Raw genomic sequence first — 14,660 nt, 5'->3', positions numbered from 1 at the left:
TCCAACGCAAATTTCTCGAATATAGGGATTGTTTTCATTAGTGCGTTACTTTTGTGATATATGCGACCGGTTTTACAATTAATGAAAGATTTGGTTTGTACATGAATTTAAATTGTGATAAACTTAAATTACAATAATAAAATAAAAGTGCGATAAAAGTAAAGTCCTAAACTATTATGATACAAGATACAAGATTCATGATACATGATATTGAGTTGAGACTGACTGTGAAGTTATACAAAGGATTGGGGTTTGCGATGGCAAGTCTTTATGGATGAATCAGAAAGAGAAAGAATAATTAGTAAAAACATTGCAAGTTTATTAATTACGTTAAAGATGCAACTAAGGTACCGCTTCCCTTGGCGTACACCTCTCGGTGATCGGCCTCGTTCCCATATCTCTATGGTGAAACAAGGATGAACGTGATGAATGCAAGGTTGCTTCCATCTTTGGAAGTACTTCTCGCTTTAGTTAACGCATTCTTCCAACCCTCTCTCGATAGGTGGAATAGCATCTTCACTTCTACTTTCACAGGTGAAGATACCATTTAGCATGCTTTAGCTAAACATAATTATTTATTTAACACAGATTAATTTACTTACTTAATTCTTACTAATTACCGAGGGGATTAAGAAAACATCATGGAGAAAGTGAATCATGGATGAACGGAAATAGACAGAGAGATGAAAATGGAAATGATCATAACATTTAATACTACGAGTAAATGTCTGATACATGGTGTGAATGATAGGGTAAAGAAGATGAGTACACGTGATGAAAAAGAGATAGAAATAAATACAGAAGAGTATCAACGCCTTGACACAGATCTGGACAGAGGTTTTGCTTGCCGGTGTGTGGAATGGATGAAGAGAAGAGCTTCCTTCTCAGGCTTGCTCGTCTGGTAGAAGTGACCTTCGTATAGAGCTTCAATGACGGGGATTGAAAGGATTCTTTGCCCGGAGACTCACCTCTAGGCCTTGTCTCTTAATTCTTCCCGGATCTCCTATGATCAGGTACTCAGACCAGTCTCTCTCTCAGATCAATATATACACGTTTCTATGTCTTCTTGAATATACAAGTATCAATTCTCCCGTATCGAGTATATCTTTCAATGGAATTGCAGCAGCTATTTATAGCCGAAGCTTTGACGCTTTGCATTGTGGTCCTCACTTTATTGTTAAGGCAGTTTCTGAAATGATGGAGTGAATATTCCTTCTTCTACGCAATCAATCCCGTCAGAAATGCACAACTGACAGCTGTACATGCGTCTGAATCCTCCGCAATTGCGTTGCTCTTTACATCTTCGATCGTTTGCCCGCATGCGGTGTTGTTTTTTATTACCGTATGCGGTTGAAATTGCGTTGATCGCAAAGCTCTTGATCGATTGCCGCATGCGCCATCATTGCGTTGATCGTCTCTTCATTATTGATCGACGGGCGCAATGCGACGTAGATGCACTGTTCATTTTATCTTTGAGCCATGAACGCATGCGGTGACTTGATTTCCTGCAAAACAGAATTGAAACATTCTATTCTACCATCGCAATGGTGTTAGTGGGTGTATTGACGACAATTTATAATTTTACATTTCTTAGCCAATTTCCATACTATCAACGCAACTTTTCTTCCTTTTAGCCGCAATATCTAAATAAAACAGTATAAATAACTTGTATTTCTACAAGTTATCAGTACCTCTCAGTCATAGAGAGGGCGGGGCCCTTTGTTCAAGACTAGGAGTTAGTACTTAAGGGAACAACCTATCTGCTAACCCTGAAATCAGATAGGAGTGAATTTCCATCTTGTAGGACTATGTCCTCAGCCATCTACCTGGTATTACCCCATAAAATTGGAAGTTTATCGAGCGGCGATATTGAGCCACTCTCACTCATGCAGATTAAAGGATAATCCCGAATAAAATAGGAGTTCATAGTTAGGGTTGAGTTCAAGTTAACTTAGGTCATTGAGTTGAAATAGTCAGGTTTAACAGTAAACGACATTATAAAGAAAAGTGATTATTTCGTGGTTCGGTTTTATGCAAACATCTTTTGCATAGGATGCCCCCACTCGCGTGTCTCTACGTGAACGGTTTCGAGATCACATCGTTTGTATCAAATATAAAGCAGACCATATCCATAGTGTCCTCAGGATAAGATACCAAACCCTATCCTTATACTTATAGACGGTTTTGGCTATTCACTCAAACCTGATTCTCTTTTATGTCTCTACATGAAGTTCAAGTATTCAGATTATAGCCAAAAGTTTGTCAGTTTATTAGATTTAGACTTTTACTAGTGCAATACACATATTCAATAATAATTTTTTACTGAAAAATCAATAACATTTTTATTGCAAATAAAATTTGCTTAGTATTTGCAAACGGTGAGTTTTGGGACATACAACTCAACTGGAAAAAGTTAGAATTTGAATTTAATCTTTATAGTACATAATTAGATTTTAATTATGAATATAAATAGTCGTTACTAATTTTATCAAATCATATAGACTATTTATGAGATTTTATCACACCATAAAAACCAAATTCTAATTTTCAAAACAAAAAGGATTAAATTCTATAACTTTCTCCAAATCATCAGAATCAATTTTATAATTTAATCGGATACATTGAGATCTTTGGTGATATAAAGTTTAGGGCATTAGATAAAAGAACTTTGGTGATTTTTTTTCCAAAAGCAAAACTATGGTGAAGATTTTTAAAGTATATAAATGAAATTAAACTTAATATTAAAGCATACGATTAAATGTCATTTAGTCCAAATACAATGACTGTTCTTACTACCTGTGGACTAATTTAAGAAAATTTAAGTATAATTAATTTTTCATGAAAATTATGAGAAAGAAACAATTAAGTATAATTAATCATACCCTTGTATTAATTTTCCTTCTTTTCGAAGAAAAAGGGAGAATACAAACATTGCACATGGTCCTTTTTGCAAATTAATTGTTTCTTTCTCATAATTTTCATGAAAATTTAATATTTGGCAACATTTATATCTTGTGATGCAATCTTACACTTTAAAATTTATTGAAATTATTAGAAGTGAAAATTACTCAAATATATACTCAATAATAATTAATATATGTTTTTATTATATAGAGTACGTTATTTTTATTTGATTTCATTTTTTTAAAAAAATTAATTCTATCTTTCTCATATTTCTTTATAATATTACTTTACATACCATCTTATATATGAAAGATTACAATTATCATTTTAATTCGCTATTAAAATAAATCAAAACTTCTCAAGGATTATATAAGAAGAAATATTTTACTTTATTTGAGTACATATTGCTGAATCTTCTAGAAGGGATCAACATTAATAATTAAATTAATTAAATAAAAAAGATCAGCAATCTTCTAGAACCCAACATTTTATTAGTAAAAGTTAATCTACTTCTAATTTCTTCCATTTCTCATCATTTTCAAGTCCTTACTTTCTTAAGAGTCAAATCCTAATTATCACCAATTAATGGTGAATGGATACTTCTGGAAGGCTAGTGAAATTATATAATCCAAACCTAACCACTATGTTACAATTTGCTCTAATATTATTCATTTTTTTAATCATTTTAATCAACCATATTATTGTGTTATCTTCTTAATTTGTGTGAGAAAAATTCAATAAAATAATAACTTACATAGTTTTCATTCCCTTGATAAAATATTGGGTAGAATACTCTTTTAGATTTGAAGTCTAATATTATACTTCTGCTTTTAAGTTTTAAATTTAGTTTTCAGTTGATCTTTAAATTTAAAAAGTTACAACTTTATTTTAAGTATTAAATCTACATATTTGATCTAAATATTTCATGATTTTACGAAATAATTCTTTTAAAAAGAATTTTACACTTTTATTTTTAAGATTATTAATGTTTACTTATAGTGGGTTAACTTTCTATTGATGCATTTAAATAATTATAATTAAATGGATTTTTTTTTCTACCACTATTAAAAGAATTTAAAATAGGCATGAATGAATCTAAAACCATCAAATTAATTTTCATTAATTTTTATCGCTATTACGCTTGATTGAAAACCCCATATCATAATTCTATTAATTAGTTTAAAATAGTTTAAATAATTAGTTTTTGTTGATATTATCTATTAAAATTAAGTGAAACTCCATATTATTTTTAATTAATTAACTAAAAGTTAATAACAATATTTAAAAGCAACCAATAATTGTTAAGGATAAGAATGTAAAATCAAGAAATTTAAAAATAAATAAAAATAAAGATATAATTTAAAATTTAAAGTGTAACGTTTTGAACAGATAAATGTTAAATTCAAATGAGAAAAATATAATATTTTAAAATATAAAGACTAAATAAAAATCATATTTCTTTAATTTTTTTTCTAAAATACATAAAAAGTTTATCTACCCCTTTGACTATTTGCCATTTTAATATTGGGGTAAGGTCTTGAAGTTTGAAAAAAATGTCTTCATTCAATAAATGCAAGACAATACTATTAATATTGAATTAAACATATTTAAATGTCATAATATGAAAATTCAAAATTAAATTGGTTAAAATAAGTTAAAAGATTGGTTAATACAGGAGGAAAGGCTGCGATGACGACACGTAGCAGTTAGATTTTTTTTTTTTGAATTAATTTAATTGTTTTTATGTTTCGTAGAAAATTAAAAGAAGAACAGTAGAGTAAGGCTGTCGAGAATTAGCGCGCCTTTAAAAGCTCTGCCTCAACATTTCTTCTATCTCAGCTTCTCCTTCTTCTTCTTCGATTTAATTTCTCTTTCTCTTTGATTTTTGGGATAATTTTCCATTGGAGCTCTGTGAAGTTTCATATCCCTAAATTTTGCAACCTTTTTCTCAACTTCAGTGACAATCTGAATCGAATCGACTAATTTCTGCTCTTAAATTTTGGTACGTTCTCAAATTTCAGGATTTGGAATGTTGAATTTTATTGTTCTTTCTTCTGCGGAATAATTATGACTGATTCTTGATCGAAAAGGGGGTTCCCCCCTTTTATATTGAACCATTTGTTCTCATCTTAAGCATTTGGAAATGAAGTTGGTTTTCGTGTTTTCGTTATGAATTTATGACTATTTTTAATCGGAAAAAGATTGGTTAACTCGTAGTTCTAAGTGTTAAGTGCTAACTACACGTTTGGATCTTCATACCCTTTTGAGATTTTGTGTTCCATTTGCATATTTACTTTATTTCTATGTGATCGGCTTTTGATCTGTTTTGAATTGTTGGAAATATCCTAGAAATCTGGATTTGGATAGGGATTTCTATACTTAAGAAAAGATAGTTTATTAAGGTTGCATTAGAAAAGAAAACCCTCAAGCTCCAAAAAATCTCACAGCTTCACTTTTTATCCCAAATGCTCCCTAAACCATCTTTACTCTAAAGACAATGTTTATCAAGATCCAAGGTAATATTTTAAATTTTGAAAAAATAAGGTATTTTTGTAAAAAAGAAAAAACAGAAGTGCAAGGTTGAAAGTACTTTGGAAAGTTAATAATGGGTGGAGAGTAATATTGTAACTTTTGGAAAAAAACAGATATCTTTTAAATATTGGTCAAAGTCAAAAGTTCAAGAGTATTTTTTATAATTTAACGAAGAGGTGCGTTGGGAAATAGTTCTAAATCTTGTGTCTTTATCAGCTGACTCATGTGCCTGTACTCAAGAATAGCTTCAGCTGACACTGCCATATTTGTTTAATTAATTTCTATTAATTAAATTTTGGAATAGCTCTGCCATGTTTGTTTAATTAATTTCTTTTAATTAAATTTTGGAATAGCTCAACATTTATTTATGTTGGATCTGGATATGGATAGTTTTAATCCCAAAACCTTTCTAGAAGGTCAACTTGCAAATAAGATTTAAATATCTGATTGGCCCTTTTGCCTTAACTAGTTTCCAGGTAGAAGCATTAACCATGGGTTTGTCTTTATAATATTCTAAAAGGCATATAACTCTTGCTCTTATCTCTTTGTTCTGATCATTCCTTGTAATTCAAGGTATTGATTTTTCTAGAAAGGGAGAACCAAAACAAGTTCATCTCCTGCATGTAAACATATATTTACTAGTCTTTGTTGTTCTGTTCCATTTACATTTTCTCTGTTTCTTCAAATATCTAGTGGTTGTTTGATCTTTCTAGTTTTCTGGGTTTTGATCCAATATTGATGTAAGTTTTTTATGGTTTGGCAGTTTAGGCATCTCAGAAGGGTTGTGTTACAACAAAGAATATGGAAATGGAACAGTACTTTGAGGAGGCCAGCATCCAGATTAATTCATTTGGAGAGAACAAATCTTCTCTAGAAAATTGGAAATCTGTTTTGGATGCCATGGCTGAAACTCATTGTGATGCCTCTGGGCTATTTGATTGTAACATATGTTTAGAGACAGTGAAAGATCCTGTTGTTACACTTTGTGGCCATCTCTTTTGCTGGCCTTGCATTTATAAATGGCTTCATTATCAGGATAGCTCTTTAGAAAAACAAGCTCGACGACTCCCGCAATGTCCTGTTTGTAAGGCAGAAGTTTCTGATGCTACTCTAGTTCCACTCTATGGCAAAGGCAAAACTCGAGATTCATTCGAAAGCAAGAATACACAGCTTGGAATTGTCGTCCCTCGCAGGCCTCACGGTCCTGCTTGCTTTGAATCGCCAAGGCCAACTTCTCACCCAACCTCTCACACAGTTCCTCAATACAGGCAAGGAAATTCAGATTCTTCTGATCAATCAAACGTTTACTATGCTGAAATGACAGGAGCATTCGGAGAAGTGGTTTATGCGAGAATGTCGGGTGCGATAACGAATCTATATGCATATCCAAATTCGTATCCTCTTGTGTGGAGTAGTAGCCCAAGGATCAGAAGGCATATTTTGCAGACTGATGAATCACTCAACAGAATCTGTATTTTTCTTTTCTGTTGTTTAATCATCTGTCTTCTTTTGTTCTGAGCCATAGACTTTTCCCTCTACTTTCTACCCCATTATATAAATTTAGAGTGGAAGGACAGTTATACAATATGCGGATTGAATCTGATGTAGGTGTGGCTGAGTGTTGGTGGCTATTGGTTGCCCCTTTCTCGCCCTTGTTCTGTAGTTGGTGTAAATAAGAATTTTGCTCATAGCCTCATTATGTGGGCTTCTATTACATTCTTGACTCTTGAATTGTCTTTTCTTTTCTTTTCTTTTTTTTCTTTTTTTCTTCTTATTTAAAAGTTTAGAAACGTACAATTCCTACCTTCGTATTGATGAAATGAAATTACAAAGAAAAATAAACTGCATGTCGAATAAATTACAAAAGATATTTCCATGGGGCGATAAGGGAAGTGAGACTACAAGAGGTGGAATTTACACCAAGAGAAGGTGATATAAGTCATGTAATTAACAAACTTATCAAAATTTGAAGCAATTGGCTTGTTCCAAACTAACAAAGCAGAAAATGAGAACATCAAATTTTTCTCCAGTTTTGTGTTATCAGTTGAATATTTTTCATTCCATTAGTTCATCTCAGTTTTCATTCAATTATATACGTAAATATAAAAGTCAAATACAATTTTGGAACATAAAATTTTGAAAGGTGAACTTTAGTCTAAGAATTATAAAATAGTTCTAAACAACTTAGGTGAATTTATACAAAAAAAAAAAAAAAAAAACCCTTGAACCTCGCATTGTGTATAAAAATACATTCATTTACTCAAAATTGCAATATTATCCTTGTCATTCCATAAATATTTCAAAACAAAAATCCTTCAAAATTGTGACTAAAAACAATGTGGCAACCAAAATTTTTATTCTAATCAATATCCGAATAGTGTCTAAAAGCACTCTTATTCTTTCAAATTTTCTTTTAGACCAATTTAATTTCATAGACAAAAGTGACCATAAATTTTAAGAACCAGATAGACATCGAATTCAAACTTTAGAGCAAAAAAAATCGTATTTAACCAAAAATATATTTACAAAAAAGAGTGAACTTGAAACTTCTGGTTCACTTAAAAAATGAGGAATTAATAACTAAAGCCTTTATTCATTTCTTTTGTAAGAAAGAAGAAGCTTATAATATTTTAGTTTGTAAATCATGGTCTATCGGTGGTATCTTGAAAATGTCAAAAGAGATTCAATGTAAATCCAAAAAACAAAAATAACAGCATAGGCCCAAGTCTTGAGGTTGACCATCAGTGTCTTGGCAGCCAACAGTTTACAAATGAGAAAGTTCTCTCTGTGGGAGAATCATATTTCAAATCAATCATGTTCCAAAACCATAGGCTAGAATCTAGAGATTGCTGTCAATAACATGTTTAAGGGTTTAAAAAAAAATGTTCTTAATGAGAAAATAATTTTTTTTAACCACATCAAAAGTCATTCCAAACTTGTTCTAAAACAATGTTCTAAAGACTTCTCTAGCTTATATAGATATATATCATATGGATCGAGACAATTACTTTGACAAGCAAACAATTCAGTATCTAAATCTGAAAATGACATCCATTTCTCTATTGCTTCACTTCAATAATTTTGGTATAAGGTTATTAATTAATACGATCATAAGTGTGGAAATATGTTATTTTAGTATTGGTTTTGGTCAGTCAAAATTAGCAAATGAAAATTTAACCAATTCGTTAAGAAATCAACATTAAACATAAATAGAAAAATGTAAACAATAGAGAATCAATACAAAAATTTATATGATTTACTAACAGTGTGTTAACTACGTTCAAGAGTAGAGAGAGAGTAGTGCATTATCAGAGAGAAAATATCATATTACAGATTTAGAGAGTTTATCTAATGCATTCCTCCAAATCCCAGGACTAAAATCGTAAATAACGTAAATACGAATATAAATTAGGTTTCAAGACATTTCAACCCATCGAAGCTCACGAAGCCCTTCAGATCTTACACAAAAGAGTTTTTGTTCCCTCTGCTAGTCAAGAGACTAAAGTAACATTGAGACTGAATGAAAATATTTCCTTCTGCTAGTCGAAAGAAATGGTGACTGGTGAAATGAAAAATACAGTCCTCAAATTTTGATTTCCAGTACTTCACATGGCATAGTGATCAAAGGTAAAGAATGGTTCCAAGGAAAAAGAATTTGTAGGTGCAAATTCCCTGTACACTGATTACTAGAAGAAGATGAGATTTCCCAGATTACAGAATCCAAATATCTGGGTATTTCAAGAACATTGAAACAAAATTAATGCTATACTATAACAAGGAAGAATGGTGGGAAGGAAAAAAACTTCACTTACAATCAGAAGTCTCCTCATACTTTAGCTCCCCAAAGTCGAGCTTGTTTCGATCTGACATGTGACTGAGTCTCTTATTCCGACCTTCCAAGCCGAGTTGATCAGGGCACTTGATTGAGGTTTGGTTTTCACTGTGGATATAATCTTCTAATCTATTGCAAATGTTTAAGGGAACAATATCACGTTTGTGAAGGAGCCCTAGGACTTCCTCTGCTAACTCCACATTTCCATTTGTTTTCAAATATTCAAAACATGCGGCCAAGGTATGATAATTAGGCTTCCATCCAGGTTGACTAACTGAGATTGCTTTCTTCAGTGTTTCTACTGCTTTATTTGTCAAACCATTAGCATGATATCCACTTGCTAGTCGATCCCAAGTGTTTGCTTGTGGTTCCTTGCCATTCTCTATAAGTCTGCTTATATATGCTTCTGCCTTATCCACAAATCCCTTCTTACAATAACTATTTATCATCATGTTCGGAATTTTAAAGTCAAAACATGTATCCCATGATTCCCATTCCTTCAAGATTTTTTCAGCTCTGTCGATATCATCCAGTTTCATTAATGAACTTATCATACAAAGTTATCCTGAATTGTATCTTCTTTTCAAATTCCTGTACAAGTTCCAAACCCGATACACCTCATCCTTATTTTCATCCTTATTTCCCATAGCAGCATATTGTGTAATGAGACATTTATATGCAAACCACTTTTGGTTGTCACCAATGAGTTGTTCTGCTCTCTTCAGCATCAATATACTATTTTCAGAAAGACCAGCTTTGAAATATCCATTTGCTACATTGAAATAAGCACGCCAATCCATAGTAACTAGTGGATCTGCCTCCATTTTCAACAAAAGCTTTTCCATGTTTGTTATATTGGAAGTAGCTGCATAAGCAGTCATACGAATATTATATGTAAAAATATCATAATCAATTCCCATTTCTTCCATTTCGTCCATTAATTCATCAAGTTTCTCATGTTTAGCGAGATGAGCATAAAGCCTTAACATAAAATTATAGGGAAGAGACGTTTTCATAAATCCTACTTCCCTCATCTTCTGTATAATTGCCTCTGCCTTTTCCAAATTTTCATTCTCTACATAACTTTAGAAGTGCTCCTGTGAAACCCGGATTTCCATTATTCCTACTTAAGCAGGTGGTTAAGGAAATTAACTAAGTAAAAGTTAAATTCTATGTTGAAGTGAAGGAAATTTCTAAGTGTTGAATAGATTTTCCTTGAGTACTTTTGAGTTAAGCTTAAATTGATGAAAAATTGACTAAGTGTTGGACTAGGCATTGCCATGCGTTGGCTGTAAGATCTTGGAGAGATTACTTGAGCAAAGGGAGAAGAAAAAGTGTGAATTTGGAAGCTTGACTTTTGGGGAAAAACTTGGAAAATTGTCTAAGTAAAAACCTATATGTTGGATACGTTGGATGCGTTGGATGCATTGGATGTTGGATGCGTTGGATGCATTAGATGCGTTGGATGATGGATGCGTTGGATGCGTTGGATGCATTGGATGATGGATGCGTTGGATACGTTGGATGTGAAGTATGCGTTGGAAGGGACCAATGCGGCTGAAGGAAGTGAAGTGATGCGTTGGAAGGCAGCCCATGCGTCGAGCGGTCGAAGCCAAGCGCCCTTTCCCAATGCGTCGAGTGGCCAGCGCCTATGCAACATGCTCATGCGTCGAGCGACTAGCGCCTATGCCAAGCACCATGCGCCCATGCCGAGTGTCACAATCGCTCTTTCGGAAGCTTCTCTTAGCGATTGTGCGGCACTTGTTCCCGCTCACGAACAAGCCAGCCAACTCGATTACGGACTGCCGATGGCACACCGAGTGCCTCTTGCAACCTCCACCCCCGTTTTAGGGAAAACGGTTTTAGAAAACGGGTTTGGAGAAAAGGTTTTCGTAAGAAGATTTGTGAGTGTGAATAAAGAAAGAAAGATTGTAGTAGACTAGAAAGCAATAAGCAACAACAACGGCTTTATAGAGTACTACTCCGGGTATGAGGAAATGATGGTTAGTCTTATCCCCATATAGTGCATTCTGAACAAAAAGCCAACTGGCGCCCTTGCATATGCAAAAGGGCGAGTGGTCACTTACAATGAAAATGTAAAGAAAGCAAGCTAACTACACTAATACAATACAGGATGTGAAAGTAAGCTAGAAAGGGGTTGGATTGGGCATGCGGCCATGGGCAACAGGCCCTGGACAAGCATGACCGTTACACCGAGCAAGCCTTGTGGTGATACCTAGTGAGCCATGCGTCAAGGATGAGCGGTCATCCTATGCGTTGGTGATGGCTGGCTCTTGCGATGGCTAAGTTGGGTTGTGATGGTAGTAAGTTGGCTTGCTATGCGTTGATTATAGACTATGCATTGACTAGTGAACTATGCGTTGAACATCCAAGAGTTGGATGCATATAAAGGATGAGATCACCTAGAAAACGTCATCAAACCATGTGTCTTCTTGGAAGGAAGCCTTAAGCCTTAAGAATTTGAGTTGGTTGCATCAGATTGGAAGCTCATGCGTTGGCTACATAGGAGAAGGACACTTAGATTGCATTGATAAAAGAATTGCATCGTTGGTGTGAGGAGGAAACACTTAGACATGCAGCCAAGTAGGAGGTGTCAAATTTGGAGAAGGTTGGGACGCCTATAAATAGAGCTAAAGACTTCATTTTTAGATCACAATTCAAAAAGACAGTAAAAAGAGTGGGAAAGTTGAGTAAACCTTGCGTTGAGAGCAAAATTCATGCATTGATCATAGAGCTTCAAAGAGGACGCATTGGACACTGAAGTCTGGAAAACAACATCAATTTGGGACGAGGAGTTCTCCCAGAATACTCATGTGTTTGATGTGATTCCAAATCCATTTGAAATTTGAAAGAGTCTAGTTTTCATGATGGGGCTGCCAGAGAAGAAGCTCCAAGGAATCAGGCTGGAGAATGAGGAAAAGACAAAAGAGTCGAGCTGTCGGGTAAGCTGGGCCAGTCTTGATGTTTTGATGATTCCAGCCAAACCACGAGGAGTTCTGAGTTAAGATTTTAGGGTAAGATTTCTGAGACATTTTAGAGAATATGTGTAGAAGGAAGTATCTCTAGATAAAGCCTATAACTATGAATAATCTGAGTTTTAAGTTGAATCTGGATTTTAGGATTCAAAAGGGAGCCCGAGGTGACAAAGGAATTTCTAGAGAGAAAAGTTCCTAAACAATCAAGGTGAGTGACTAAAATATTTAAAATGTTTTAAGAAACCATGTACTAAAGAAAGATCTTTCAGATAAAGACATGTTTTCTAAGTTTTATTAAAGAAAGTCATTGTATGACTAGTTTTACTTGAAACTCAATACCGAAGGACATTTGAGAAGGTATCTGAGTAGCTCGATACTGAAGGACACAGTTGAGAAGATATCTGAGCAAAAGTACCCAAGTTTGGGGTAGTTCTTTTAATAAAAATCAGTTTTCTGGTCACTCACTGGGCTTTATAACTCATGTTTTCCAAATGTTTTTTCTTTTTCTTCCCAGGTAGCGGAAAGGTGAGGAGTTCCAGGGTTCTGCTATGGTCAAGGTCTGCCCTAAGCCACAGTTACACTTCTGGAGGGTTTTACAGTTGTTGTCGTAAACTTTGTCTTTAAGTCTTGGATTTGTATAAACATTATATTGTTGTAATAAAATGGGCCTACTTAATGAGTTGTAAGTTGAATTTATTCATTGGTATCAGAGTTATTTCCGCAAGAGTTATTAGGTAGTAAGTGTCGACAAAAGGGTTGATAACTACTGTAGTCACGCCCTGTCCTAGGCTAAGAGTGTGGTCTGGGGCGGGGTGTGACAGCTCCATAGACCTTATGATTTCTCGAAGATTCCCTGATACTGCTAAAATACTTCTCAGCTTATTCCAAACCATGAACTTTTGAAATTGAATGCAACTGAATAGCAATGTGCCCAGGTGACGTGTCTTGGTTCCTTTCATTACTTATCCATTCACACAACTGTTGCAAAACAGTAAACGATAATGTCAAATTGTGGATAACAAAGACGTATTTATGGCTTACCATTTATAGATGATCCAAGTTTAATGCTTCAGTTTGAGTGAAGAAGACACGGAAAAAGGGAAAGAAGACAGACATAATTAGTCCATCTAACTAGGCAAGTTCATTAATATAGAGACCGAAGATATAATGGTGCCCTTAATTGTGGGTGAAGAAATACCAAGTTGGGGAAGTTTAAACACACGAAATGGTCAAAACTAAAAGCTCACAGAACATAAACGTTCTACTGTTCTGATAGTGGTTATAAAGAATAGTCTCCTTCATCAACAGAGATGCATACGATTGTTTTTAAAACGCAAAGACACTTGCAATTGCTTGGCCAAAAGAGTTGATCTCAGTAAGTTTTTTGTTAAAGTATTGATATTAACATAACCCATTAGCTTACACTTTTGGGTTAATTGGTAATTTAGCATGGTATAGAGTTGGAGGTTATGTGTTGAAACCCCTCTAAATATCATTTTCTCCCGTTATTGACTTCCACAAGCCCACAAGTTAGGAGAAAGTTAAAGCGTTAATATAATTAAATTTACCATAATCCATCCACTTAAGCTTTTGAGTAAGTCAGTGAAATCTCTGAATTGTGGAACGAGGACCTGAACCTTTAAGCTCGAAGGTATATGCGTTAACAGTTAATGTCATACTACAGTTGACACCAACAAATGAATTTTTAGACGCCATCCACTCCCCTCTTCAATCAACTAAACATTCATAATCATATGAAAGAACCAGACTAGAATGAGAGGGTTCTCAAGTAATGTACAAGGCAACAAGTAGTAACAATGGATGCGATTTCAAAACAAGGGTACCTGCAGAGCATGGTTGAAACGACGGAACTTCTTGAGCTGCTTAATGAGCCTTTGCAGGTCAGATTGCTTGACTTCTCGGCCTTCTTTGACCCCTTGGTTCAACACGCGAACAATTGAGATTCGAGGATCGCCTGCCCAAGAAACCCTTCGGTAAAGAGTATCCTCAGGACTTCGAGAAGAAGGTAAGGCCTTTGTTGAGTTGAATAGAGCTTGTAATACCTTAGAATTGGAGCAACAATACCATAGTTGAGAGCAATGGAGCTTCATCGTGGTCGGATTCAACACTAAGGAGTCGACGGGAAGTTAGACAGTTGGAGAAAATGGCCTATTGGAGGTTTTATTTTGGAAAAAAAAGACCATTTTTAATGTAGTTTGACCCTTATAGGTAGGAAAAAATTGTTATATATATATGTACATACGTATGTATATATATATATGTACATACGTATTTATATATATATATGTACATACGTATGTATATATATATATTTTCAGGAAAAAGATTCAAAACTCTCTCTCCCCATGACCGTTTTCTTGCCACCTTTAAAATTT

The 14,660-nt window shown here is 34.1% G+C and overlaps 1 protein-coding gene and 1 pseudogene across 3 annotated transcripts; one reads left to right on the top strand and one right to left on the bottom strand.

The window, feature by feature from the left end:
• The first annotated feature begins 4,764 nt into the window (after window positions 1-4,764).
• LOC120078123 (E3 ubiquitin-protein ligase RMA1H1) lies at window positions 4,765-7,150 on the top strand. Of its 2 annotated transcripts, none has more exons than XM_039032342.2 (2): window positions 4,765-4,906; window positions 6,200-7,150. In XM_039032342.2, exon 2 carries the CDS (start codon window positions 6,238-6,240, stop codon window positions 6,952-6,954), a length of 717 nt encoding a protein of 238 aa, XP_038888270.1. In that variant the 5' UTR covers window positions 4,765-4,906; window positions 6,200-6,237; the 3' UTR covers window positions 6,955-7,150. The 2 variants fall into 2 exon arrangements, with proteins under 2 accessions (XP_038888270.1, XP_090169818.1); XM_090313692.1 differs by lacking the exon at window positions 4,765-4,906 and adding an exon at window positions 5,930-6,059.
• Window positions 7,151-8,665: 1,515 nt separating this feature from the next.
• On the bottom strand, window positions 8,666-14,375 carry LOC120078679 (pentatricopeptide repeat-containing protein At2g20710, mitochondrial-like; annotated as a pseudogene). Its single transcript, XR_016529850.1, has 4 exons — window positions 14,109-14,375; window positions 13,084-13,242; window positions 12,167-12,177; window positions 8,666-10,351 (listed from the first exon to the last, which is right to left on the bottom strand). The product of XR_016529850.1 is annotated as a pentatricopeptide repeat-containing protein At2g20710, mitochondrial-like (transcript).
• Window positions 14,376-14,660: the final 285 nt, after the last annotated feature.

The sequence above is a fragment of the Benincasa hispida genome, chromosome 5 (genome assembly GCF_027475165.1).
Source record: "Benincasa hispida cultivar pf3 chromosome 5, pf3_genome.v1.1, whole genome shotgun sequence".
Taxonomy (NCBI): Eukaryota; Viridiplantae; Streptophyta; class Magnoliopsida; order Cucurbitales; family Cucurbitaceae; genus Benincasa; species Benincasa hispida.
This window is presented reverse-complemented; position numbering and strand designations above follow the sequence as displayed.